The sequence below is a fragment of the Paroedura picta genome, chromosome 7 (assembly GCF_049243985.1).
Source record: "Paroedura picta isolate Pp20150507F chromosome 7, Ppicta_v3.0, whole genome shotgun sequence".
Lineage (NCBI taxonomy): Eukaryota > Metazoa > Chordata > Lepidosauria > Squamata > Gekkonidae > Paroedura > Paroedura picta.
In genome coordinates, this window is record NC_135375.1 from 88,660,330 (window position 1) to 88,685,741 (window position 25,412).

The 25,412-nt window shown below is 43.3% G+C and overlaps 1 protein-coding gene across 6 annotated transcripts in view; it reads right to left on the reverse strand.

Moving 5' to 3' along the window:
• The window catches only part of LOC143841251 (PALM2-AKAP2 fusion protein-like), a 105,679-nt gene that overhangs the window by 45,310 nt on the left and 34,957 nt on the right, over positions 1–25,412 (reverse strand). The window contains exon 1 of one of the 6 annotated variants that reach the window (XM_077345324.1): positions 12,694–12,846. The exons of 4 other annotated variants lie outside the window; for them this stretch is intronic. In XM_077345324.1, coding sequence (XP_077201439.1) covers positions 12,694–12,702 — 9 coding nt within the window. In that variant the 5' untranslated portion in view covers positions 12,703–12,846. Of the gene's footprint in view, positions 1–10,128; positions 10,286–12,693; positions 12,847–25,412 lie in introns of those variants that run through there. One more of the 6 variants, XM_077345320.1, reaches the window with a different exon arrangement.

Consider the following 25,412-nt stretch of genomic DNA (forward strand, 5'->3'; position numbering starts at 1 on the left):
ACCCAGCTTGCTGGGGGGTAAACGGTAATGACTGGGGAAGGCACTGGCAAACCACCCCGTATTGAGTCTGCCATGAAAACGCTAGAGAGCGTCACCCCAAGGGTCAGTCATGACCTGGTGCTAGCACAGGGGATACCTTTACCTTTTTACCAGTTTCATACCAGACTAGTTAAACTTTGTTGAAAGAATCCTAGGTACTGCAGTATGCAAAAGTAGCCAAGGATGTTGTTGAAATATCTAGCTCTCCCCATTCCTGATCAAACTGCAGTTCCTAGAGTTCCCTGGAGGGAAGGACTGATTGTTAAGCTGGAGTTCAACACTATACACAATTTACTTGAAACAAATGACGATAGAACGCACTACATTGGTAACTGGAGTATTCACAGTTCCAAGAAAAGCTGAGTTCCTTCCTCACAAAATACAGAGTGTTCCAGTGATTTATATCTAGCAAAACCAATTATATGAAATCCTTGGGCTATAAATAAAGCTCAAAAGAGAACAAAAAGCATTTCTTTATTTCCAAAGCTTGTTTTCTTTCATAAAGCACACACAATATTGAACTCCTTAATTCAGGGGGTTGAGAGGCCACAATCCAGGATAACCAATTCTCCAGAAAAAAATTGCAGATCTCCTAAGGTACCTGAAGTCCCTACAGGACAGGAAATTAGGCTATCAAGACATTTACATGGGGTAAATACTGACAACTCAATGGAAAATACCATTGGAGGGAGAAGGTTACCAGCTAATGCTGTTTCCAGAAAATTAATATTCCATTGAAACAGTCTCTTATGCAACAAAAATTACAATTACCAATTGGGTATATTTCATATACACAAACTAGGAAATATTAATTTAACAGCTGGATTTCCATATTAAAGCGAGAATTTTTCGAATACAGGTCCTTCAAATTTTGCAAGGACAATGGGAAGGATGTGGAGGAACAGAGGGGAAAGGAGCCATTTTTTTGGAAATTATTGGAAATTGAGAGGTTCCTTAAGCAGGTAGAGATCTTGCTCTGTTTCCAGTCACTTGAGGTGAAAAGCAGACTTTTTAATGGGGAGAACCTTTCTGGATTGCTACTAGGGCAAGCCAAGGTCTGAATTTTAAAAAGACCTAGAGCTCATCATCTGAAACCTGAGAGGAACTGGACTAGCCTGGGCTATCCTGGTCAGGGCATCAGGAACACTATCACATTTCACTTTCAGGATGGCTATCACCAAACGGTACCAAGCACTGGCAGACTAGTCAATAAACACTGTTTTGGCCTCTATAACAGATGTGCTTGGTGCTGTGCTGGGGAAGTGTAGGCTGTCAATCCTCAATTAATCCCCAAATCAATGAAGTGGGACCATTGTGAGGACAGGGGCACTAGGCAGGGTAGGGGTTTTCTTGGTAGGGTAGGGTAGGGGTTGGTAGGGCAGGGTAGGGGTTTTCTTGACCAAAACAGGAAATAATGCCAGTTCCTGCCACCCCAACCCGTCACTCTGTCAAACGTGGTTTGAAATTTCTGGGACACTTCTTTTGAATATACTTTGGTCCTTTAATGTGGTCATTTATTGTCCACCTATTGTGGTCATTTATTTTATACAACTGTCTTTATTCCATTTCGTATATACATTTCGAATATATACATTTCGAAGTAAATACAGCTATTTTAAAAAATCTGTAACACTTCTTTTGAGTATACTTTGGTGCTTTAATGTGGTCATTTATTCATATAAAATAAATGTTTCTGGCCCTATACACTTCATGAATTTATTATATGGAGCTAGCTAATCTTTCAATTGTGCAAGAAGATACAAAAAGTATGGCATATTACCAAGTGGTCTTTCTTGTTCCAAAAAATGCAGGTCATCTCTGTACTGAGAGAATTACTACAGAAACAGATACAAAATATGAATATTTCTATATGACCATTGTGCTGTACAAATGCACAGATTTGTTATTTGGCTATTGCAGGAGTCTAGCCATCACTCCTTAAGGAAACGCTTCTATGGCAAATTTATCCTGCAAATACTTGAATGTGAAAGAACAGGTACCGTTACCAATGGGATTGTGAATCCTAAATGGAATGTGGATGTAATATATGAATATGGAATTCATGATGCCTGCACACTTTATGAACAGTTCCCATCACACAACTAATGACCCAAGTGCAAAATAGTGCACCTTCCCAGATAAGTTTTAAGGTTTTTCCATAAAATTGTTATGAGGCATAGTTTCCAAAACACCACTGAATAATATGAGCTTTCATTTACCCAATATACACAGCCCTCCACAAAAAAACAACAACAAAAAAACCCAAAAAAAAACACCTCACAAAAAGGCTTGTTGATCTGGATTACTTTCCGTTTGCATACATATGATTAGGATAATTTTAGCATTTTACTTGCGATCTTTAAGCAGCTGATCTAATAATATCTAGTGAAGTAAACTGTTTTGCAAGGTGATAAAACATTTTTAAACTTGCAAAACCAAGCACAGCACATTTTAATTCAATTGACAGAATTCCCCAGGTAGCATATAATTTGTGGCTGATCAATCTATTGAAAAGAACTTTGAAGATGGCAGTCTAAGATCTTTATTGCACTTGTTGACCATTTAATTTATTTGGAAGTGCTGTGAATGTACTGAAACTGATTTATATATTACCTAGAATCATGCTGCAGAAAACTCTACACAGTATGCAAGGAACATGAAATTGGGATTACACAGTCCCAAATTATCCCATTTGTTACTGTTGGATATGTTCTTATCACTGAGAGATCATAAGAATATAGTAGACGCCAAACTGGATCAGGCTAACCCAGGCCTTAACATTTTTTCCAGCTTTGTGTGTGTTTGTGTGTGTGTGTGTGTGTGTGAAGTGCTATTAAATCATTTCTGATTTATGGCAACCCTATGAATTAACGTCCTTCCCAAATGTCTTATCATTAACAGTCATTTTCAAGCCTTGCAAATGGAGGGTCATGTCTTCCTTGATGGAGTCACTCCATCTCATGTTGGGTCTTCCTCTTCTGCTCTTGCTTTTTATTGTCATTTCCAGTGACTCTTGTCAGCTTGATGGACAACCCCAAAAATGTAGGAGTCAGAGATCTTTTTCAACCTTTATATCCTAAATACTGCTACCATACCACCTAACCCTAAACTCTTTGGTTTGTAATTTTTACAAATCTTTAACAAAAGTGTTGATCATGTAAACAAACATGAGGCAATACTAGCTGTTATCACAGCAAAAAGCTAACCTTTATCCCTCATCTAAATAACCTTTGTAATCCTATGGGGAATGACTTCTGAAAATACTAGGCTTGTGAAATTTCTCAGCACTCTGGCATCTGGGATTTGTTAAGCGCTCAGGTAATCAGTGAAGCTGTTAACACGTAAAATCCAGTTTTATCATACTAATATAAATAGGTCAATAATCTAGTAGCAACATTGTGGACCGGCCCTTTTTAAGGGTAGCTCGAGGTTACTGTGGCATAGGTCAGTGTGGCAAGGTCCACACGATCAAGATAGTGGGTCTGTTGACAGTCTTGACAAAGACAACAGAAAGTGCTCTTGGTCGCTTCCTTGACTTGCTTTCTCAAGAGTCAAAGGAGTGGGCTGTCATGTCATAATGGTGGTACCGCATGCAATCAGCCTCACCCACCAGCATTACCTGCCTCTTTTCTGGATTCAATTTTTGCCTGGTTTCCCTTAACCACTTGTCCACTGGCTTACAGACATTGCTTTGGCACTGAGACGGGTATTTCTGGTGGCTCAGTAAAAGATTTATAGCTGGGTGTCACCTGCGTACTATGGACAGCCAACCCTGAGTGTCATCTCAGTCTCAGAATGTTTGTTTATTTAAATTAAAACATTTACTAGCCATCTTTCAGCCTTACAGAAATTCAAGGTGCTTACCATGTAAATAACAACAAAACACAATGAAAAATACTAATTAAAATTAACACTTTAAAACTGCTGGTAGGCAGAAAAATGAATCAACTAATCAAATGCTGTTATGAATAAAACTGTCTCCAGCTGCCTCCTAGTGATCAGAATGAGGGGGCCAGGTACACCTTCTTAAGGATGTTGTTTCATAATAGCGGGGCTGTCACTAAAAAGGCCCTCTCTCATGTCCCCATCAGATGAGCTTCTTTGGAACAATCAAGAGGGCCTCTCCCTGAGCACTTGGTTACCAGGGGAACAGATGATCCTTCAGATTCCCCTGTACCTTCTAAGTGCTCTGTTAAAAGGGCCTGGTTACCAGTATTTTTATTTATTTATTTAGATTTTTATATCACCCTTACATACAGCTCTGGGTGGTTTATATAAAACTAGTAATCAAGCCCGCTGCAGGGGAATGCAGCGGGCGCTAGGTCCTTACAATAGTCGTCGGCGGGCTGGTCGGCGGCTCCTTCGTCGTCGTCGGCGACCTTCTTTCGGCGGGGGCAGGCTGACGCGGCGAGAGGCGCTTTGCGCCTCTTGCTGCGTCAGGCCGGCAGGCAGGGAACCCCCGGCAGCCACGCTTCGCGCGACTGCTGGGGGCTCCCTCCTGTGGCGGCCTGACGTGGCAAGAGGCGCTTCGCGCCTCACGCCACGTCAGGGCGCCAGGCAGGGAACCTGGGTTGGTGGCCTGACGCGGCGAGAGGCGCGAAGCGCCTCTCGCCGCATCAGGCCGGGAGGAACTGCAAGCCGCGCTGCGCGCGGCTTGCAGTTGCTGGGGCTGGGAATCGGAGGGACCAATCGGCAGGCGCTGAGGAAGGGTCCAATCCGGACCCTTCCTCATCACGGACTAATCCCACCTCCACACCCCTTACCGAATTATTTAGTCCGTGGCGCCCGTGGCGCCACGGGCGGTTTAAAGATGTCATGGGGTAATTACATGGAACATCACAAAAAATATAACAATCATAACATATATCTATACCTATATCTATATATCTTAACCACTGGCTCTTAAATAAAGTTGAAATAGCCATTTGGGTGGCATTGTCTCGAGTCTGCTGTCCGGGTCCGTCTGCTCCGAGGCAGAGGGCCAATCTGGAAGCGCCCAGCCAAACTGGGCACTTCCGAATTGGGATGGCCCCTAGAGCGTCCACCAGGCAGTGAGCCAATATGGAAGCACCCAGCTTGGGACGGCCACTAGAGTGCCTGCCTCATCCAGGCGTGTGGGAATACTCGCACAGCCTCGCCACCACACAGCTCCTGGCTGCCAAGGGCTGCGCTTGCCCGACTCGCCTCCTTCCAGGCTCCAGGATGCCCCGCAGCCCTCTGCCCGCCCACCGAGGCACCTGGTCCCAAGAACTGTGCCTGGCAGCGGTGGCCCGCAGCCCTCCGCCCACTACGGAGCCACCCGCATCGCACACGCCTTCTTGGCGGAGGTGCCCTGTGGCTCTGTGGCCGCACACCACGGAGCCGCCACCTCTACAGAGGCCTTCCCGCCATCGGAGCCGCACTGCCCTCTGGCTGCCTGCTGCTGAGCCAGGTGTTCTCAACGGCCCTGGCCGCTAGCACAACGCTCTGCAGCCACACGCTGGCCGGCGAGGACATGTTACTACTGCCGCCATTGGCCACCTGTCACCCTTTTCCCCATGAAGATGCCGCCTGCCTGCCCTCTGTGTGCCCGCTACCGCCTGTCCCGCTTCCCACCGGCCTGCCCACAACTGGCCTGCTCACCACCAACGCTCCCATCACCTCCGGTAGGTCCCCCTCTCGCCAGCTCTCCCTTCCGCTGCCTGCTAGTGTTTGTGTGTGTGTGTATGTATATATAAACTAAAATATTTCAACAGAAACATTGCTTAACAGAAATAGTAACTTTAACAGAACACTTAGGTAGGTCATATTCAATTGTGTAAAGGGGGTGTCAGGGGAAGACTAGTGGATGTTGTTGGGTCGGTCAGCCTCAAGCAAATGCCTGGTGAAGGAGCTCAAAAGGCAAAAGATTTGTGTGATCTGAAGAGAAAGCAGTATCATCAGCCACCAAGAGGTCCAATTAAGAGGGCTCCCCCAATCCAAGTCTGCTGCTGGTGATTATTTACCAGAGGAGTAAATACCATCTCAACACCAAAATTAAGTTTATTAAAGCTGGGTTTTAATGGTTCATCTCATCCAAATAATCCTGGAGTGTCTCCAATACCACTTTCCCAACCAATTTGCCTAAGTAGGGGAGGTTAGAAAAGGTCGATAATTGTTAACATCAGACAATAAAGATTTCTTCAACAACAGTTTTATTATGGCCTGCTTTAATACTCTGAAGCTGAAAGGAAAACTCCTTCCAATAATGGGATGTTAACAGCTCTTTCCAAGTAAGAGTTTATTGATGCAGGGCAAGCTTTAATTAGCCGAAATGGATACTAACCCAATTTACAAGTAGTAGGTTTCTCACTCCCCAGGATTCTGTACACATCAGACAGAGCTCAGTCTCAAATTATCCACCCAAAATGAATTGGCTGGCACCCCTGGCACCTTAGGTTTGTTATTTAAAACAATGGCTTCAGATTGAATGGGTCAGAAAGAGTTTATCAGCAAATAATCCAGCAGACTCATCACGATGTCTTTCTAGTTCTCTCCATCCAGCACTGATAACCCAAATTCAATGTGGTTCTTCCAATATATTGGAAATACCTGCAGATTCTGCTGACACAGTGAAATAGATTTTTTGCTGCCATCACAACTACTTCATAGGCTTAGTAATGCACTCCCAAAATGTGGTCTGCCTGATTCATGAAATGAAAACAGGGTCTGCTCCAAGCAAAATTAAGAAAAGGAAATAAATGGTGGAAAAGGAATGGTGTTTCATGGTCAGCTTTATTAGGGGAATTTAAATTTAGAGACTGTAGGAATTGAAAAAACTTGTAAAAGGAATTGAAAAAGCATCTAAAAGTAAATTTCCCCTGACAAAGTCGAACATGAAATTCGTAGGAGTTATTCAACCACGAGAGAACCTTTTCTTTTTGCACCATTTATTTATTTTTCTTTGTGCTGGCTGAATCATCCCAAGTTTTTTGTCATCCATGTTCTCGACATCTGTCATTCCATTTCCTGTGTCCTAGATTACTGAGACACCCCATCCTGCCAGCTCAACTGGTGCCCTGACTGGTATGCTAGCTGGACCATAAACTAGCAGGGATCTGGATTATGGACTGCACATGACTCAACAGGGCCTTGTCTTTCCTTCCTTTGCAGTATGTATTCATAGTATGCCAATTACCAGGAATGGGAAACCCATGAATGCCTCTCATAATCCCCCCACCAAGTGAGAAGGCAAACGAACTTCCAATAATGCACTTAACCCTATGCTGATGCATCCATTTGTGGGTAGATGCACTTGCCTATTTCCAGTCCAGTTTCTGCTTTAACGCAGTGAAAAATGTTATCCGAGTGTAAACAGAGCACAATAACACTATTAACAGAATGGTTTTCTCCACATGGATACCTACAAAAACAAGAGACTATCTTTGACTGCATAATCCCATGGGCAAGACACAGATGACAAACTAAGCTTAGTACACCAAGCTTAGTGCAATAACTTTTGTAGAGCACTTCAAATGACAAAAAGCATGCTATGTACAGGAGGCTCCTACAAAAACAGGTTCACTGCCAAAAGACAAGGAAACCATGATTCCGTGAACACCTTGCAAACAATGCCTGCCTTATAGCTGGTCATGAGTTGAAGCCAACAGTAGCTCTGGGTAGACAAACAATTCAGTGCATGCAGGAAAGAAGGACGGGCATCCATATGTGCCGCAGTCCGCAATCTCCGCTCTCTTATCGACCCCTTTCCCCTCTTGAAGGTGGGACAGAATTCTAGACCCTTTCTTAGGAACAGCAGCAATGGAGCGAGTGGAGGAATCTTCACCTATCCACTCCTCGTTCCTGCTGCTGCTGATCCCTAAACATTCCACAGAAGGAGGAAATAATAAGAGTCTGGAAAAAAAATGTATTAGTAGCTTGCCATCTCTGAAGCCTTGGCAGAACCACCATATGTTTTAGAAGCTGCCAAGCTGCCAACCATTAATTCAGAATTTCAGGCACAGTCCGCATGTCAAAACCAAAATAGGAACACAACCCAACCTTTACAAGTGGGACCTCAGAAGTTGAGCTGTACAATAAATAATATAAAAACTGTAATTATTTATTGTGGTGCACAATTTAAAAACAGAATAAAAACTATACAGAACTAACTGCACATAAGACCAAACGCGTTTCGACCCTACTGGGTCTTCCTCAGTGGTCAGAATTATTACAATACACTCTATATACAAAATCTAAACTCATTATAAAGTGTAGCTGAGTGGGATCTGTAGATTATGGCTCCAACCAATATGTAAGCTTTTGACTTTTTGGAGACCACCTCCTATGGCATGTGCCTAGGCTCACCACTCTTCGCTATCATATAATTCTGTGCTGAGAGTGTATCTCATGTGCGTTAGAAAAAAAGCTATATGTCATGTCATCACTCGTCTGGGTGAGATATGCTGAGCCCAGTGCTGATCTTTTGCATCCATTCCCCATCACAAGGAAGTGAAGGAGCAAAGAGACCAGAGAGAGGCAGGAAAATCACCCATTCAAAAGCTGCTACTCAAAATCACTCATTCCCACTCCAGTTTTTAAAGGTCATGCAGGTGCAACACATGCGGGTCAGCTGGAACGTATTCATTAAAAACATGCACTGGCAACATGAGATGTGATAAATATCTTGAGGCTGTAGATCTTCATAAATAACACCTGGAGATTAATTTGCAAAATTAAAGTGCCAAATCGAGAAAGTTGTGTGCTGGCTTTGTGCAGATGCTTCCTTTAGTTTCTGTGGACCTTCCATGTTGCAAATGAGTTACAGATTATTTAGCTCTACTGTGATGAACTGCCAATCAGAGGATCTTGCAGGGGCAGTCTTAGACTAGCCACTCCCCATTCAGTGTTGTCTACCGCCTGCCTGTCAACAGGCCTTCCTCCTCCCTTGCCCATGGTGACACTGACTTGGAGGAAACAACTGCTCTAGGACCTAAACTGAAGTGCAATTCAGGCCAATGGCAGAAGGAAGCAACAACAAAGATAAATGCAGGAAAAGGCACTATTAGAATATCTCGTACCCCTTAATATGGGTTTATGGTCAACTTTATGGTCAACTTGACTCTAGGAATAAGGAATTCTCTCAAAGCAAAATCATCTTTCCCACAGTTCAAGTTGGTTCTCTTTTTTCACACTGTTCCCCAAATCTTTGCTAAACAGCAAAATTGAAGGCATTCTATGCTCTGGCCTACTGCCTTCAGTTTCTTCATAACCAATCCATTCAAATGTCTTTTGAACTAACAATTTTAAGATTAAGTAGACTGTGTAGAGAGTCTGATAAATGTGCAACCTTGTCTCGGGACCTCTAACATGGAAGCAACAACAATGATACTTTTCAATATTCTGCCACACCCTAGTATGACCAAGAATTAGGAACCCTAGATGAGGTTAGGTTCAACAGCTTGATTCCCAATCTCTAAGATCACCAGAGTCAGGAATATGTGCAGCAAGTGTGTTCTTCTCATTTCTTGTAATTAAAAACTAACCTTTGATTTAAGTGGGAGGAAAGTAAAGCACATGAAAGGCTGATGTGGGTAGGCCAAAATGAGTCTTCCCACTCCCTCTCACAAACAGGAAAAACACACCATACAGAAATCTGCTGCACTGTTACCACCAGGACTCCATTCAGCATATAACACACATTCTGTAAGGCTACGGCAATGGTCATCATCATAAATATAATACACTAAGCAGTTCAATATCCACAGCTGAGAAATGCCTGGAGATTTTTGTTGTTGTTGCGAATAACTAGGAATCTGCAATAAGTTTTTCCTAGCTTTGGCCCTTTAATTTGCCTATTCTGTTCCTTGTATTCCCCACCCCCTTCTTTTTGAAGCCATTTGGAGAATACAGTTCTTTAAAGTGTGTGTGTGTGTGTGTATTTATATTTAAATATGTGCATTATAAAAATGTATATTATAAACATTAAAAGATAGCTGTAGAATTTACAGGAAAGAGAGAAAGACTGGCATTCACTCAATAATTCTTACCAACCACAGAAAGCAAATAGTTATAATCATTCAGGGAGGAAAAACTAAACTCCAGATATCACCAAGTAGATCACTCTCTTACCCTTAAATCTTGCTCCATTGACAGGCGGGGAACCTGCCGTGGCGCTGTGTACCTGAACATCTTTGGCAACTGTGAAAGCTATAATAAATGGTGAAAGGCATATAGAAACGTCCAGCCTTCTGGATCGGTTTTCGCTGGAAAGGGTTATATATGAGAACTTTTAAAACTTATACTCCTCATGGGTCTTTCTCGTGCCTGAATTCAAGCTGCAGCAACAACCATTACATTTGCACCCAGAGGAACTGAATAAATCATTCACTAAGAGGCTTTCCTTCCTCCGAAGGAGATTAGCTCAAACTCAATTAGCAGAAATAGGATGATCACCTCCCAAAGCTCCCACTTCTCCCACTGTGGCTCTGACGATGGAATGTATGTCATTTGTGGATCCTGCATTAGAAAGCCTGGAAGCGCCTGGATGATTTATAAAATTCTACAAGCAGCTTCTAGAAAACATTTGGGAGAATTCTGAAGCTAATTCATACCTCAGATACCCTAGGGTGGAAAAAAACCCCCCAAACCTAACTAAAAGGCAGCAGCGTCTGTCTTCTATTGAGTCTCTTTCTATTGGTGGTTAATTGCGGAAATACAAACTGAAACCAGCTATTAGGCACACAAAATTCCAAGCCAGGGCAGGTGGGGATGATCCCAGGGCCTCAGCAGGTATCATGTTCTTGTTAGCAACAGAGGCTGACTACAGGATCATGACTTTACTCCTCCCCACCCCCCTCCCTTTCCTCTCTTTGATTTTTCTAAGCATTCGCTACTCTAAGGCACTGTATGTTGGAACCAGAACTCTCATGTGCCCCCTTCCCTTCTGACCTTGAGAAAGTCGATTTGCAGGATGGCAGGACCCACACGAATCAACAGAGGGAGCTGTGCTAAGAAGCCAGAAGAAGGCAAAATTGTCTCTTTGCTCCCTCTTACACCTGGACAGCTCTGGAGATGGAAGAGGCAGAAAGGGCAACTGTATTCCTTTCCCTCTCCTCAGCACAACTATTTGCTCACATTGATCCCAGTAACAAACTTCTGGGGTTTGATGGGACTGCTGGGAAGAGGGGACTAAGGTAAGATCCATAACCACTAGCAACTCCTGCTGACAGAGGTGGACAAAGTAACTTCAAGCCTTGGCTGCAAACTCTGATTAACAGGGAAACCCTATCTCTTTGCAGCAAGCAACAAGTTTAAAGGGAAAAAAGGGATAGGTAGGTAACACTGAGAGGCTTATTAAGAAGGAAGGGCAATGCACAGCCTGCTCCGCAGACCAACAAAACGGTTGTATCTATCAATGAATATATATGGTTGGTTTAAAAAACAACTAAAATGATTATATGCAGGGAAAATATCCTGAACTGGATGGTGTATATATCTGCTGAAGTCTTGGGGGATTTCAGGACAGGACTTTCCAAAGATTTCTGTCTCTTGATCCCATTTTCCACTGTGGTTCAAGCTGTTTTTCCAGAATGTCACCAGACACTACTTAAAGACAAAGGAACCCACTGGGATTCCGGGCTGGATTCAATGTTACCTTTGCAATGCAACAGGAAAAAGGCCACTGTACTCTACAGCAGGGGTAGTCAACCGGTGGTCCTCCAGATGTTCATGGACTACAATTCCCATGAGCCCCTGGTTGACTACCCCTGCTCTACAGCTCTCTCCCCATAACTACTAACTGCACCTGACCCTACTTGTGCTGCTTTTCAAGAACTGCTGTGTAAAAACCGGGCAAAAATGTGCATCTTCTAATAATTGTCTGCAAGACTTGAGATGAAGCATTCAGACATTCCACAAAGCAGTGACAAAACGTAGCTTGAGGTACAGCCTGAATCTTAAAGAAGATGCTTTATTTCATTGCCATCAATGCCAGACGTAGGAGCGTTTGCTTAATCCCTGGCCTGTGCATCTGCTTTATTTGCCCCCTCTCATGATCAGGTATACAAAATTGGCTGGTGAACGATGATAGCGTAACAGGTATGGTATAAGAGTTAATTGCAGACTATCCTTCTTGAATTTCAAAGCAGAAAATAGTGCACTCCACACAAACACAAGCCTTCATTTCATAAAACAAATTCGCAAATTGATCTCGGTAATCTGTTACCATACAGATGATACAGTAAGTCATGTGCTGAATTCGCCTTCACGTTTATATGCCTGGTGGAATAACAATGACTTACATCTTCTATTTAATATAGTTCTGGAAGTTCGTACAAACAGTGACCTACATCTGTATGGAAACAATGAACTTAAAGAAACACACACTAGAAGCAACCACTCTAATTTATCAGATAGCTGTTGCACGGTTAGAAAATTCACAAATTCTTTCAACTAACTAGATAAAACTCTGTGATTTTCAATATTTCCTTCAGCAAAGAAGAGGTACAATGCATTTAGAGTATATGCGCATGAGTTGAACACTTGTGAGCATCTCGGCTTCCTTAAAAAACCCAGCAAATAAACAACCTTCATGTAATCTGTGGAGAAGTTTAAATAACACAAGAACAAAAACAAACAAAAGAGCTAAAGAACCCACATAAGAAGATGTCTAAATTCATAATATTGCAAACTCACATTTTCCATATGGCTGTAATTTGAATCCAAAGAGCTTATTAGGTAACAGAACCTTCCCTGGCAGAAACAGGTAGATTACAGGCGAGATAGGGGTGGCTGGCCTGCTGTGTTTTATAGCTGACACAGACATTAAATCAAAAGGTAAAGGACCTACACTTTATGCTCCACTGAGATAGCACTGAAGACGGGAGTGATTAGCCATGACCGTGGGGCAAAACTGTTGAATATCCTTTAGCCATTCCCATGACCAGATATTCAGGCATCTGCTATGCATGGAATGAAGGGGAAGATACTGAAACAGTTCCCGTCCCTCTGTTTGCCCAAAGGAATATGCAGCTGTTACGACCTCTTGACTCACCCTTATCCTTTTAAGACAAAGGGCCGAAACTGCCTTCCCTCTATATGCCACACACGGAAAGCAAATCCCAAAGAAAAAGTTCTTCTAGTTGCTGGCCAGGTAGCACTGATCTAGCGACTCAGAAATAATTAGCAAATATAAGAGGGTTTGACCAATATGAAGTCATATCCACAAGGACATTCACAGATTCAGTAGGCAAATACTTTTATAACACTGCATGAGATACTGCAAACAGGGCTTCATGTTGCCTATGAATACTTGAATCTATACTTGGCCATATTGATTTTCTCTGGATCTTGTAGATGGGTTTGGAGGCATATGCTGTCTCCCTGTTATGATAACTATCCCTGCACTTTTCAACATTATCTATGGCGAACTTTACAACCGAGATGTAACTGAGATGAATGCTCACAATGTGTAGCTCTAACCATCCTCTCTTGACACCCTGCTCAGGAATTTGGGACTTCCTGATTCACAAGACGCCAACAAAGTTCATTGTTACATCTAAATCACAAATGACAGTTTGCATCTTAGCAACATACTGGGTAGCCAAACCAGGATTAAACCACAACTCATTCACAGTATGAAAAATCATGATATTGAAATGCACAGAATTTCAACTATGGATAATGAATAGAGAAGGAATGGGAAAAATCAAGTGGGAAAGAGGACCAAGAAAGAGAGATGACAGAGCACTAGCCCATACTGCTCTCTTAATATCCTTTTCATGGTTAAGAGGCGAGGAAACACTCTCTTTGTATCAGAAATAAATAGAATTAGGCAGACTGCTCCTGTTTTATTCTAGTAGTACCACACAATGGTTGTAGTTTAAGAAGCACATGTATCTTAAGAACAGGACAGACTGTCAAAGAGAACATCTAAGTATCAGTAAGTGTGTTTGCTTCTTTTCTAGACAAATCAGCTACAGTTCATCAAACTGCAAAGTCCCATCCAAATTGAGAACATATTAAACTGAAAATGCTTCATAATGAATACTTATTGCATTGGGAAGCCTAAAGCAAAAATCCCTATAACTACATGTTGGTTATAAAGACCAGATCCTCATCCACAGTACACATAATCCTGAAAATCCTTGTAAAGAAATGTTGAAAATAATGATTGAATTATAGAAAGGGTTCGTAGGAAGAAAGGTGGCATTTAGGAATCAAAATTACATTTTAAACAGACAGAAGAAAAGCACATGTGCATCTTGTGATTTTGCAGCTTTAGATAATTAAAAATAGAAGCCCCATGAGGATTTGAAGAGGAGAGGAATTCCCATTTATCCCTTTTCCCTCCCTCCCCTCCCTTCTACCACTCCCAGTGGCCATCCCCATTCCCTCCTCCACATCAGTCTCTTAGCTGCTCTGGTACCTTTCCTAGATCCCCTTCCCACTGTACTGACACCAGGTTCCTCCCCCTCCCATCTGTCCAGTACTAATCATCCCATTTTTCCATAGCCCTACCTGCTGCTACCTTTTTGATTTTGCCCATCCCCTCTCCTCCAGCCATTGTCCAGCACCACTATTTTTAGAACAGGTAACCACTTTCAGTTGCTTTAGCAACCCTATACTCCATGTATACTCCTGGCGGAAGCAATGTATGTACTTGTACAGATGCTGCTCTTAAAACAAAACAAAACATGTTGGTTTAATTTTTGGGGGGGCGGGTATTCTTATGCAGTCCCGGGCTTTTCTTCTGGTTTGCAGGAAACTTTGCCCCCAGCCCCAGAAAAATCCCTCTTTTTGGTCTGCATTGTGGGACCATTCCTGGAATTCATATAGATTCGTAATAGGATGATTTGTGCTGAATGATTCTGAGGGTTGTAATATTGTAGAGTAGTTCATCATTTGATTGGACTATTCAGGGTTAGTCAAACTGCGGCCCTCCAGATGTCCATGGACTACAATTCCCAGAAGCCCCTGCCAACAAATGCTGGCAGGGGCTTCTGGGAATTGTAGTCCATGGACATCTGGAGGGCCGCAGTTTGACTACCCTTGGACTATATGTTTACATTCTTATTGCATGCTATATATAGTATATTACTATATTATGTATTTTAGACCATTTTAAATTTTGGTTTGAATTGATTGTATCCCATTTACCTATGCTGGTCTATGACAGTATTAAACATCTACTACTACTATATATGAGGCCTTTCATTATGCCTGGAACGACTTCTCATTTCAATAGATCAGTTCTGCATCCTGCATTCTTAACTCGCATTTGCTCTCCAATTTCAATACAATACAGCTATCGAGACTAGATATCTTTTCGTTCTGACAGTCACAAGATTCTTTTGTTCAGCTGGAGGCCAAGTCCTCTTCCACTGGGAGTGGGTGCAGGTCTAATTGACCTTGGGAAGGGATCCTTGGTTGGAATGCCAGGATTCTGCCCTGGCCTCAACCATACACCTGGTGGAAGAGCTCCATCATGCAGGCCCTGAAGAAAGCTGACAACTCTGGCAGGGGAGCTCATTCCACCAGGTTGGGGCCAGGACTGAATAGGCCCTGACCTGGGTCGAGGCCAGGTGAACATAATTAGATGTACTGCAAGCCACACTGTTAGTTTTGTGTGCCAGGCTCTATAAATAAGTAGTAATACCAGTGGGTTGTTGTTTTTTTGAACACTTTTTATTGATAACCAGTTAAGTTATCCTGATTTTGCAGAGTTCCTAACTATTCCACTGAGCACCAAACTATACATGCCACTGGAGCACCATGTTCCTGCCCTTTAAAAGGTGCTGAGGTGGGACTGTGGCGGGCAGACCCGGGGGTGAGGACCGGCAGGAAAACAGCTGTCACTTCCAAGAGATTATGCTGGGAATCACCAGCTGCAAGACCCTTGTTGGGTGGAGAGTTAGGAGGCAAGCTAGAGGGCATGGTCCATAACATGAGAAGCACAGGGTGAAGAGGGAAGGGTCAAGAACTGAGGGAGGACATTAAGTTAAATGGCTGACTAGGAGGCAGCTGGGGAAGGCAGAGTCTACCTGCCAGGGGGTCTGTGACATAAAATTACTCCAGGCAGGAAAAGTGCAGGAACTTTAAAGCTGTAAGCCTGGCCTGAATAAAGAGAGATAGAGAGTAGAAGCAGAGCAGTATGCAGCTTAATCCTTGGACAGAAAGGGGTCACAGGACCACGGCCCGCCCCTAGATTGCCGAGAGGCCCAAAAGGGCAGGTAACCCAAGCCACTGGGAGTCTGGGACCATGCACACAGGACCCAGTGGTAATGGAGAAGGGAGAGGTTACCATTTATGTATGACCCATACCAATGGAGATATTTTCATTTAGGGAAATAGTGCACGGAAAATTTTTAAACTGTTCCTCATACGATCTATAATAGGATGGGATGAAGGCTGATGTACATCAGGACACCGCACAGGATGAAAAGGTGGAATGCCCACTTTTTGAAATAAAATAGTAACAAACAAACAAACCCCACTCTGGATCTGCAAAAGTTTTTGTCGTCTGCTGCTGTTCTTCTCTTTACTTTCCTTCACAATTGCTGAAGTAACACACTTGCTTCTTTGGTTTTACTGAACATTCAGAGTACTGGTCTGTGGCACCCATTAAGAACCAGCCAAGAAGAAAGCTGTGGCCAAAACGGCTTAATATTCTGACGACTACTAACAAAATGGACACCTACTAACAAATACAACTGATATGAGTTGTCTGGCTGTTATCCAAACCACTGGGATGCCTTTGATCTTAACCATCCATACCAAAGGTCCTATCCATTTAGATAATTATCTTGCATTTCTCTCCCCCCTAAGCATGGTATCTACTGAATCTCGGGAAGTGTGTGTGTGATGAAACAAGTACAAACAAAATTCCACTAACTGGAAAGCAACTTTACTTATAAAAAGTGAATTTCTGCTGATTTGGAACTTTGGGTGGTATCAGTTTTCAGTGTCGCTACAGGGGGGAAGGGCAATGACCACCCTACACAACAGCTGTGTACAAGTGTAGTTCTTTCAACTGCATTTCTCAAAAGGAATGTATGAAGTCATAAAGAATGAGACCTTATCAACAACTGGCTGTTTCACTAAGGCAAAGCCTTTCCTCTTCCACTTCCTGTCTTGCTTTACAAACAGCTGATGATAGAGAAAAATGTGCACTTTCATAAACTGATTTACTTACAGCCCTTCTTAAATACTGACTTACAGTCAAATCCTCCTGTAAGAAAGCAGCAAAAGTTTACTAAGAGCTTAGTTTACGGCACGTTCCCAAAACTCACTACAGCCAAAAATTAGTCAATACATTAACTCACTGGGAAGCAGATCAGGTCACTGACAAGCAGACAGCGACTATGCCAATGAAGACGCGACTCAGAATGTTGGCACCAAAATGGCCGCAGCTTTTTGTTACAACCCCAGCGGGGGTTGGCCCAAGAGCCAAGCAAGGAAGCCTGAACATTCAGCCGCCCGTCTGTTCTTCCCCCGTGAACCATAGTGCTCGGGTTCCTGCCTACTCCCAGCCGGGAAGGGCAGGTCGCACCATGCCATGGCTCCGACCACACAGGAGGAGGCTTGATGGGGGCCAATGGGCGTCCGCCTCCATTGACTACCCCAGCCGCCTGGCCACGGGCCCCTGGCCTCCCAGCCGGGTAGGCCACACCCTCTTGTCAGCCAGACCCCCACGCTCAGGTCTTTCCGTTTGCAGACAGGAATCCCTGCCAACAGGCTCCTTACTTGGCTTGACCTGCAGCTGCGACAAATATAACATGCTAACCATTAACAACAGAATAAAAAAGGGGGTAAGGGGGTGGGTAGTTGTTCAGAGGCAAGAGGCACAGAGAGCCAAAGAGGGGAGGCGACGCTCCCAGCCTTATATGGGCTGGTGCCCTGCCCCTCTCAGAGCGCCGACCAGCTGCAGAGAACGCTCGCACGTACCGGCACGCTGTTGCTCTCATCAGCCCCCACAGCCGCCTCATCAACAGCGCCCGCGTTAAGTCACGGCTGCTAATTTGCAGTCTGGGCCCCATTTATCTGATGGACTGCCTGTCTTCTTATACCCTCTGCAGGGCTTTTTGTTCAGTGGGTCTGAATCTGCTGGTGGTCCCGAGTCCGTGGGAGGTGCACCTGGCCTCAACCAGGGCTACGTCCATTTTGGACCTGACCTCGACCTGGTGAAAAGAGCTCCCGGAAGAACTGAGGGCCCTGACAGAGTTATCACAGTTCTTCAGGGTCTACAAGACAGAGTTCTTCCATCAGGCATTTGATTGAAGATGGGTCGGGGAAGATCTTGGATCCCTCATCAGAAGGCCTGGAACATCAAGGTGCAGTTGTATATGCCTTCTCCAAGACTTGTAGGCAGTGTGTGTGTATAGAGTTATTCTGGACTGGTAATGTTGGGAGGGGGGTTGAAACTGGGATATGCACTGCCTAAGGGCTGTAGTACTGTTTTTATATACTGTTATTGGGGTTTTACTGGTTTTTTTTATAAACCGCCACGAGCCAGCTGGGTCTGGGAATGGTGGTTAAGAAATCAATCAACCAAATAAATAAACCAGGACCAACCTTGCTTTGCTTCTGAGGAGATCAGGCTAGCCTGGACATACATACATTTCTATTCACTTGGGCATGGAATTGGGTTCAATGTGGGTGTGCAGGTAGTTGTAAGTTCCTGCACTGTGTAGGGAGCTGGACCAGATGACCCTGAAGTCCCTTCCAACTCCATGATTCTATACATAAACAAAGCAGGACCAATCTTGCTTAGCTTCTGAGGAGATCAGGCTAGCCAGGACAATCCTCATCAGGGCAGGTTAGGTTAATTAGTATTAAGGGAAAAAAGCAGTAAATAATGCCATGTACGTTAAGTTCCACAGTGACTTTCTGAATGGAACCTATGTATGTTATTACTGTAATAAAACATCAGTGTTCTGTTTATTGTTATGATGGCCCTATCCACTTCCTTCCATCAGAGGCAAGATTTTTCCCTTCATTTTTCTTTCTCTTTACTGACTGAACCACCCTAGTAATGTTCTTTGATGAAGAACTCTGAATGTCCCATTCTGCAACAATATGATATTTTGGCTGTAGGCTCAGCCCAAGAATCTGAGAGAAGGATCAGGAACCCCCTTTAACTTAAACAACTTAAATGGCACCTGAGGCATTCCGAAATTCAAAAATAACAAAATATTTTATTTAACTTAGAGGGGAAAGATCAGGTGAAATCAGGGATTGACATTTCTGAGATAAAACCAGTACATGCACAGACTTTAGTTCTTACATTTCAGGCTAAGTTTGTTAAGCTTTTCACAACTTAAATCTTTACGTCGAAAGGATTTTGTTCCAGTTTTCCCCCCAAACAATTCAATACATTTTCTTTGAGTATTTTCTAAATGTTGTGGTTTCTAGAAGACTGGTAATACTTTTCAGTACTCAAACCCCTTCTCCTGAAATACCAATACTCCTCTTAAGTTTTTAATTGACTCTCAAGGTCTCCAAAGACAGTCTCTAACCACACCAGACCAGGGATCTCTGCACTCTTCAGACTGTTTGACTGGGTAGGGAAATTCTCCTTTCACTAGAAGATCTATCCACTTCCCTTCGTCCAAATGGGAGACTTCATCAAACTACCCACTCATCTTTGCCAACTTTCCCCAATTCTCCTGTCTGGGTTAAACTGCTATCAGTCAGGACTAAATCTTGAAACTGTCAGTACTCAACTCTTCTCAGCTACAGCTGAAATCAGACCGAATTTTCCTCAGCATTCAGCTCAGAAGTCTTTCTCTGCTCAGCTGATGCTAACCAATCAAGTCTCTTGGAATAATCTGTCACTCACGGCACTCTGTCTCTATGAAGAATTAACTGTTCACAGCCCTTTATCTGTTTACACAGCACTTCTAAGCTATGCTATACCGTACATCATTATGTATGTGTAGTACAGTTCTTTAAAACCCAGCATACCATTTTGTGAAACAAGAATAGCAAAATGCCAATGGAATTCATAGCTATCACACAAAGCTCAGTAGACTATACATACACTATATACATGCCTTATGTCACCCAGTCTGGTTTAAATCATGTAATCCAATGAAGTATTTGTATAAGACCCTGCCTTTTCTGCTACTTACTGGACAGGGAAAGGAGTAAGTCCTGAATTTGTTACCTTATTTAGTAAGTTCTGAACTCGAATTACCTTATTCAGCATGCAATCATAAGGGCTAGAGAAAGCTGACTTTCTGTTACTGAAAAACAAGCCAAACCAAACGGAGATTCTCAGGAAGCAGAATTCTGCTTTCACATTTTACAATCCAGCCCACATTGCAAAATTGTGCAGAGTTGTAACATATGCAATCAGCTCTGGTTAAAAAGCCAAATCCATTGCTTTGATGAGGTAGAAAGAAGTTTTGTTGCTACTTAGGGAATTAGGCCTGAAAATAATGGAGAGGTACTCAAATACAACAGTTAGTAACATTGTTTCTTACAATGGTTTCCTTCAGATCCTGACCTCACTAAACCTGCAAAATCTGGTAAATTCACCATCCAGCAAGATACCGCACCTAAGTATAATTTATGCTAGTAAAAATCATTTTCTGGCACAAATCCAGCCTCTTCATACGGAGATACTGGCAGACGTTTAACAGTCGCAAGTTTGACAAGGTCGAAGAAAACAAGCCATTGGCAAGTCAAAGGCAGGAGGGAAAAATCTTTAAAATGCTTATAATGGACGCGTCTGACATTTTCGGGCCAGATCTAAATATTAAAGCAGCTCTGAAAGCCAAGATCAAGCTCTGCTGGTTTGCATGTTAAATTCCTCATTTCCAGTCCTGAAAGCATTCTGCTAATTTACAAGAAATACAAAAGACAAACAGCTGAGAGATTTCAGGAAACTCTGTGAAAGGCTACTATTTTCTCCCAAGCTACTAGCAGCAGCTGCTCTCTAAACTCTTAAGGAAGCAGCACATGACAAATGCAAGAAAGTGACATTACCCTTGTCCCATTCATCTTCAACGTGCTCCTCGGAGACAGACTGACACAGTTTCTTACCCTCTATCTGTCTTTCAGGCACAAAGTACTCCGTGCTAATGAATGAATGATTAAGCACCAGCTTGGGCTACCGTATGCCCTGGATACAGTTACCAGAGTTTTGACCCCAAGCCAAATTCCTGGAGTTCACTTTGGTACTAAATAGGAGTGCAAGACTTGAAGTGTTCGACCACAAGTTGTTGGCCTGCTGCCTTGCCGCAGCCAGGTGTCGAGGGACAGCCCTTCAGAGGCTGCACTCCTTTCTCCGGAACCAGACACACAGGGTGGCAGTGGGGGAGCAGGTTTCACGTCCCTGCCAGCTCCCATGTGGAGTTCCGCAGGGGGCAGTGCTCTCCCCTACATTATTTAGCATCTTTATGCGTCCTCTGTCCCAGCTGGTCCAGAGCTATGGGCGGGGGTGTCATCAATATGCATCAATATGCAGATGACATCCAGTTTTTATCTACTCATGGATGGTAGGCCAGACTCCCTCCACCACCACCCCACCCTAATTCACTCCCTGGATGTTTGGAAGCCATAGTTGGATGTTAGAGCAAATTCACCTGAAACTCAACCCCTCCAAAATGGAGGTCTGCGGCTAGGCAGAATGGCAGTGGGACAGGAAGCGTGCCTACCCACCTTGGATGGGGTGCAACTTAACATCTTGCCCTCAACCAGGAACTAGGGGGTGACCTTGGATGCCTCCTTATCAATGGAGGCCCAGGTCTCTGGAATGGCCCATATTGCATTTTTCCATCTGTGCCAAGCTCAGCTGCTAGTGCCCTACCTGCCACAGAACTCCTTGGTCACAGTGATCCATGCAACAGTCACCTTTAGACCGGACCTTGGTGACTTGCTCTACCCAGAAATTGCAGCTGGTGCAAAATGCAGCAGCTAGGGTCCTCACAGCTACATCTTGGAGGGCCCATATCCAGCAAGTGCTGAGGCAGCTTCATTGGTTGTTGGTTGCGACCTGCATCAAGTTCAAGGTGTCATTACTGACCTTTAAGACTACATACGGCCTGGGCCCAACATACCTGAGGGACCACTTACCTCTTTATGCCCCCTGCAGGGTGTTGTGCTCGGCAGGTGCAAATTTTCTGGAAGTCCCCGACCCGAGAGAAGTGCGCCTGGCCTTGACCAGGGCCAGGGGCTTTTCAGTCCTGGCTCCTCCTACCTGGTGGAATGATCTCCTGGGAGAGCTGCAGGCCCTGTCGGAGCTCATACAGTTCTGCAGGGCCTACAAGATGGAGTTCTTCCACCAGGTTTTTGGTTGAGGCCAGGAAGGTCTGGGCTCCTCTTTAGACCATTTGATCATCTGGTCCCACCTTCTTTTCTGTCCCTCAAAACTGGAACATCTCAGGACCGGGGAGAGGGATGGGATGTTTTACCACCGCTGGTCATTTTGGTTGAGTTTTAATGGATTTTTTAGTGGGGTGTTTTATTGATATTGATATTGTAACACGCCACGAGCTAATTGGAAGTGGCAGGATATAAATCTCTAATTAAATAAATAAGATGAACAAACTACTGCCTACTTCATGGGCCAATGTCAAAATTTACTAAACCCTGAAATAAACAGGGCACAGATGAAGTCTAACGATCAGCACACATTTTGCTACATTTCTCTAGTACTGGAACCAAAACACACATCATATTTCACATCTGAATAGCAACCCAATGTCCTCACTGGAACTCAGAAGTTCATGGTGCATATGGCCTAATATCGCCGGACTATCTGGCACCCCTGGTCATAGAGCTGAATCTTTCCAACAATATATATTTGGTTTCTAGTCAGGACAGACAGGTGACTTCATATGCAAAACAACAAATAGCTTCAATTAAAAAATGGCAGTATTCACATACTATTGGGAATGTATTTTGCCATCCTGGCTGATGATTTAAAAGTCATTATTCTCCAGCAAAAGAAGTTCAAACGGATGACTCCAGCACTAAACTGCTGAATTAGAGTTATACAGTCTTCCCTAGAGGATTGAACAAACACTTGGGACTCCGTAGTTATGATAGGTGTTAACTAGCTCATCAAAAGTAGGGAAATAGCCAAACACTGCTTTTGGGAATGGTTTTTGATTATATTTGAAAATTATCTAATTACGTTTTTCCCTGTGACTCCTGTCTCCTTGATCTTGCAGAATATGTTTTCATAATCCCATATAAGTGTTTGTCTAACGATGACTCAGTGCGTATTTGTTTATTTACATTACAGTCTGCATTTCACTGAGACACAAGGTAGATTACACAATGTAAGACAATGCAATAAACAGGATGAGACGTTTAATAAGCAATTTAATACAACTAGGATTACAGAAATCTGAAAACCAAGCATTAATATAAAATATGGTATGTTGAACCATGCAAAAGATGGGATTATGTAAGTAGAAAACACGATGAGAACAAGATACAGCAAACAGATACGTATAATATGTAGTACTATCTATAGATCATAGTCCAGTTCCTCCTGATCTATTCTCCTATACCACAGCCCTTCATAGAAATGCCCACCTGAACAATTCTGTTGTACACAGAATCACAGAGTTGGAAGGGGCCATACAGGCCATTTAGTCCAGCCCACTGCTCAATGCAGGATCAACCTAAAGAAAGTATTTGCCCAGCTGCTGCTTGAAGATGGCCTCTTGAAAGGGCTCTAGTACACAAAAATGTATGCTGCACTAAAACCTTAAGCTGCTACTAGACTCTTGTTTATTTTTCCTGTGAAGAGTGTATCCTTAATAACACAAGAGTTCCCTATCTGGAAAAATCCTTATCATATTAACCCAAATGGAAGGCAATCTTGATTGTAAGACAACCCTCTTAAACAAGGATGCATACACACACAAAATTTATACTGTTGTTTGTAACTGCAACCTCTATGCAAATGTAAGATTGTCCTTTTCTCTATAGAATATGGGGGACAATAGTTTTCCTTTCAGGGTTGTTCTAAGTGATACATTCTAAAATGTTAACTTCCTGGTTGTTATTTGCAGCCAAGAGGTACCAATCAAAACTAATTCTCCCTCCAAGCTATTAACTCTGGGAAGGAGGAAAAAGACTGGCCCAGAAATTTCCAGTTATTTTCCTTCTGGGGGTAATAGCCTGAGAGAGAAGTAACCCCCCCCCCAATCATCCACTAACAGGAACCCCTCTGCATTCTGTGCCGTCCCCATAGGGATATAAATAACAGGGAGGCAGCTTTTATGAAGGACTTATCTTATATCATATGTACAATTTTTAAAATGTTGTTAGCAAGGATAGGGCAGTATACAAATATAATATTTATTCATTTTATTTTAGTGAGGTTCTGGACTCAATCTTCTCTAGAACTATCAGGAGGTGGAAGTTCTAAATACTTCTTTTCTCCTTTAGCCCTGATTCGAACTGCGTGGCCTATGTGGGTCCCATATGCTTTTAAAAGACATATGGAAGATCCAGTCACAGATTGCCCAAGCAGCTTGACCAGTTGGGGCCTAAGGTAAATATGCTGAATAGCTTAATTGTGTGAACCAAGCCAGCCATAGAAAGCCAAAGTAAAAACCCAGTGTTGGCAGCCAATCTGAATTCCAGTTTGTTTGCTATAGTTTGTTTACAGTGGTTCACATTCTCCAGGGCTGTGGCTCAGGTCCCGGGTTCAATCCGCGGCATCTCCAGTTAAAAAGCCCAAGCAATCCTGACCTTGATGGACCAGTGGCATGATCCAGTCTAAGGCTGATTTATGCATTCATGTATGCTCATGTCCCTATCATATATCATATACCTTTAAGCCAGTTTATATATTCAAATCAACCAAGTTTCCTTTAACTGTCCCTGTTCCTTTAACTGTCCCATGAGTTATGGGAGTTGCTGCATGCTTGGATAATAAGCACAATTCTGAAACAGATTACAGTCAGTGTCCGAGTACCAGTCTCACGGTTTGTAATGACACTTCCTCCCATGCACTTTCTTTCCAATAGGATATTAATGCATATTAGCAGCAAGCTGTTACTGAACAAGAGAGTTCCCCTATGCCAGATGTCAGGCTCCTAAAGAACAGTTAAAAGGAGCAGACACCAGTGTCCCCAAGTCACCCGAGGGACAGTGGATATTTATGTCACCGTTCCACCCAGTGTAGACATACAACTCTCCATTGCTTTTGTTTCACCAGCAGCTTCAATTAGAATTGACAACAGCTTCTGCTGCAGCCAAAGATTGTGACTTAAGATAAGGGCTATTTTCATGGATGGTAGCATTAAAGGCATTAACAGCAGCCTGGGGACCCAGTAATGGAATAATTCCCTTAACAGCTCCACAGCTAGTCTGGCCCTTTGTGTTACATCACTTTCTTGTGTGTTTGTATCAGCGCAACAGAAGCACCAGGAGCCATTTCAGCAATG